The sequence below is a fragment of the Zea mays genome, chromosome 3 (genome assembly GCF_902167145.1).
Source record: "Zea mays cultivar B73 chromosome 3, Zm-B73-REFERENCE-NAM-5.0, whole genome shotgun sequence".
NCBI classification, from domain to species: domain Eukaryota; kingdom Viridiplantae; phylum Streptophyta; class Magnoliopsida; order Poales; family Poaceae; genus Zea; species Zea mays.
Window position 1 is genome coordinate 206,566,913 of NC_050098.1, and position 2,389 is coordinate 206,569,301.

General features: G+C 52.2%; 1 protein-coding gene across 1 annotated transcript; it reads left to right on the top strand.

The window, feature by feature from the left end:
• The first annotated feature begins 447 nt into the window (after positions 1-447).
• LOC103651249 (uncharacterized) lies at positions 448-1,384 on the top strand. The gene is made up of 2 exons (XM_008676869.3): positions 448-781; positions 865-1,384. The coding sequence occupies exons 1-2, from the start codon at positions 571-573 to the stop codon at positions 1,185-1,187; spliced, it is 534 nt and encodes a 177-aa protein (XP_008675091.1). The 5' UTR covers positions 448-570; the 3' UTR covers positions 1,188-1,384.
• The last annotated feature ends 1,005 nt before the right edge of the window (positions 1,385-2,389 follow it).

Sequence of the window (2,389 nt, forward strand, 5' to 3'; positions counted from 1 at the left end):
TTTTTGCGTGGCACTCGGCAAAGAGCTCTTTGTCGAGTGCCCGAAATAAAACACTCGGCAAAGAATATGACACTCGGCAAAGAGCCAAATTTCGGTAGTGAGGTACTACGTACAGTTATAAATAACTGGAACGTAATCCACTTGTTCAGTTCCAAAGTGATCGTATATCTAAAGCATCAGTGAGGCGGTGGGAGATATGATAAGGTATATGCATGCGTTGCGTGCGCATACCGTTAAGTTGTGGAGTGCATGGATCTGTGATCGTCGGCCGACGTGTGAGCCCCGTTTCCCCCAGCCAAGCTAAAGCTGCCATACGCGCACGCGCGCGGCGCGCGTCGTCTTCCTTGCAAAGTGGAAACACCATTTGTTCCAAGCATGGCGCAAAATCTGTCTGACAGTGACTCACGTACACCCATGCACCAACGACCTCCGCCTGCTCCTATATATAAATCGAACCATCTGCTCGGTTCAGTCCTACCAGCTAGCACATCGTTAAACAGCATAGCGGCCTGTGGCTTTTCTCTCCTCGATACTTTGGTAGCGCATATACTACTACCTGCAGCCTACGATATGGCTCGCCTCGCGAGATGCCTTGCGGCCTCCCTGTCCGCCGTGATCCTCGCCGTGGTCTGCTTGCCATCCCGCGGCGAGGCCATGGGTGGCCTGCCCCAGCCACCGCCGGACGTCAACTTCACCGTCGCCGTCGAGGGCACGGTCTGGTGCAAGAGCTGCCGGTACGCCGGCTACGTCCAGTCGTCCATGGACGCGTCGCCTCTCCCTGGTAATAAGTCACACTGTTCCGCCATCCATGCATGGACGCCTGTGCACCGTACGTACACTGACACGACGTATAATAAGTTGCAGATGCCGCGGCGCTGCTGCAGTGCCGGCGCGGCGACGGCAGGGCGGTGTCCGTGTGGAACACCACGGGCGCCGACGGCCACTTCCTGATCCAGGCGGACTGGCAGTCGGCGCCCTTCAACAGCAAGGACTGCAGAGTCAAGGCGTACGCGCCACGGTCGTCGCCGCCCGCGGCGCGCGCCTGCACGGTGGCCGTCAACCCCAGCCCGAATAAGGGGGCGCCGCTCAAGTTCCGCAGGTTCGTGCCGCTCTCCGGCGAGATGCAGGCGCTCTACTCGGCTGGCGACTTCACGTTCGCGCCCGAGGACCCCGCCAGTAAGTGCTAGCATAGCAGCCACGTCATCGCGTAGCCGGCTCTGTATCTGGATTCTGGACGCCCATAAGCGCGCGATTAATCGGATTTATATTTACGGAGTATGTTACATGTTTGTTGTTTGATGTGAAATAATTCACCATGTAATGTAACATAAATCTGGCCACGCGTGGGAAACAGAAATATATCGCCATTTTCTTTCCATGCAAAGCTAAATTTGTCTTTTTGATAGGACAAATGTGTTTTTTACTCGAAGAAAGTAAAAGGAAACGTACTAGACACATTTACCACATCGCCTAGAAAATTTGCATGTAAGAGATCATAAATCGTTACCACTAGACGCACAGCGTAGTAGAATATGATGAGTTGGAGTAGCAATCCAATGTAGGCGCATGTCAATGTAGATCACGATTGACTCCTCCTACACAGTTGTCATCGTAGCAGTCGCAACCGCGCCTCCACATAGTCCACACATAGGGGGAGGAACGTCGTGTGCCGGTGTGCTAACACCACATGCGCATCGAAGGTCTCGTGACTAGGTATGAGAAAAGTGACGTTTAGGGCTTGCACATGTGGTGGGATGACATAACCCAAGCCCCCTTTCCATGTATTTATAGAGCGTGTTAATGGGCTACAGCCCATTAAACCTCTAATCCTAGTTGAACTCTAATACGAATTGTGTATGATCGCCTCTCGAGAATATCTCTGTCAATCTCCCACTTGCACTACAGACAATCATATAGGCAAGTTCCAATGTTCCATCCTCTTAAGTGTGTGACCCGTTAGATTCATGTGCAGACGACAATGAGTGGAATCTTTCCAAACCACAAGTCAGTAGCGATACCTAGAGGGGCATACTAATTCCTGAATGCACATAAATATCATATCAGTCGAACCTTAATACACTCACGTACTAATCCCTTTGTTGCACGATATCAGTCAAGCTCGAGGCAAGATACCTGTCATCCTTGTTACAGCTTAACCATTCACTGGATCGAATAGTAGATTATTGGCATGGACATGCACTTTCCAATCCAACTAGCTAGACGTGGCTTGTCGCCGAACCCCAACGCGCCCTGCAGGCTACGGCTACCCACGCAAGCGATTGTGTGATCAGGGCAACTCGGTCATCACGAGGCAGCGATCCTTCACATCATCCAAATCCAAGTAGCGCCGTCGCCCCTCCACTTGTGGTTGCATAAAGTGCACGAGAGC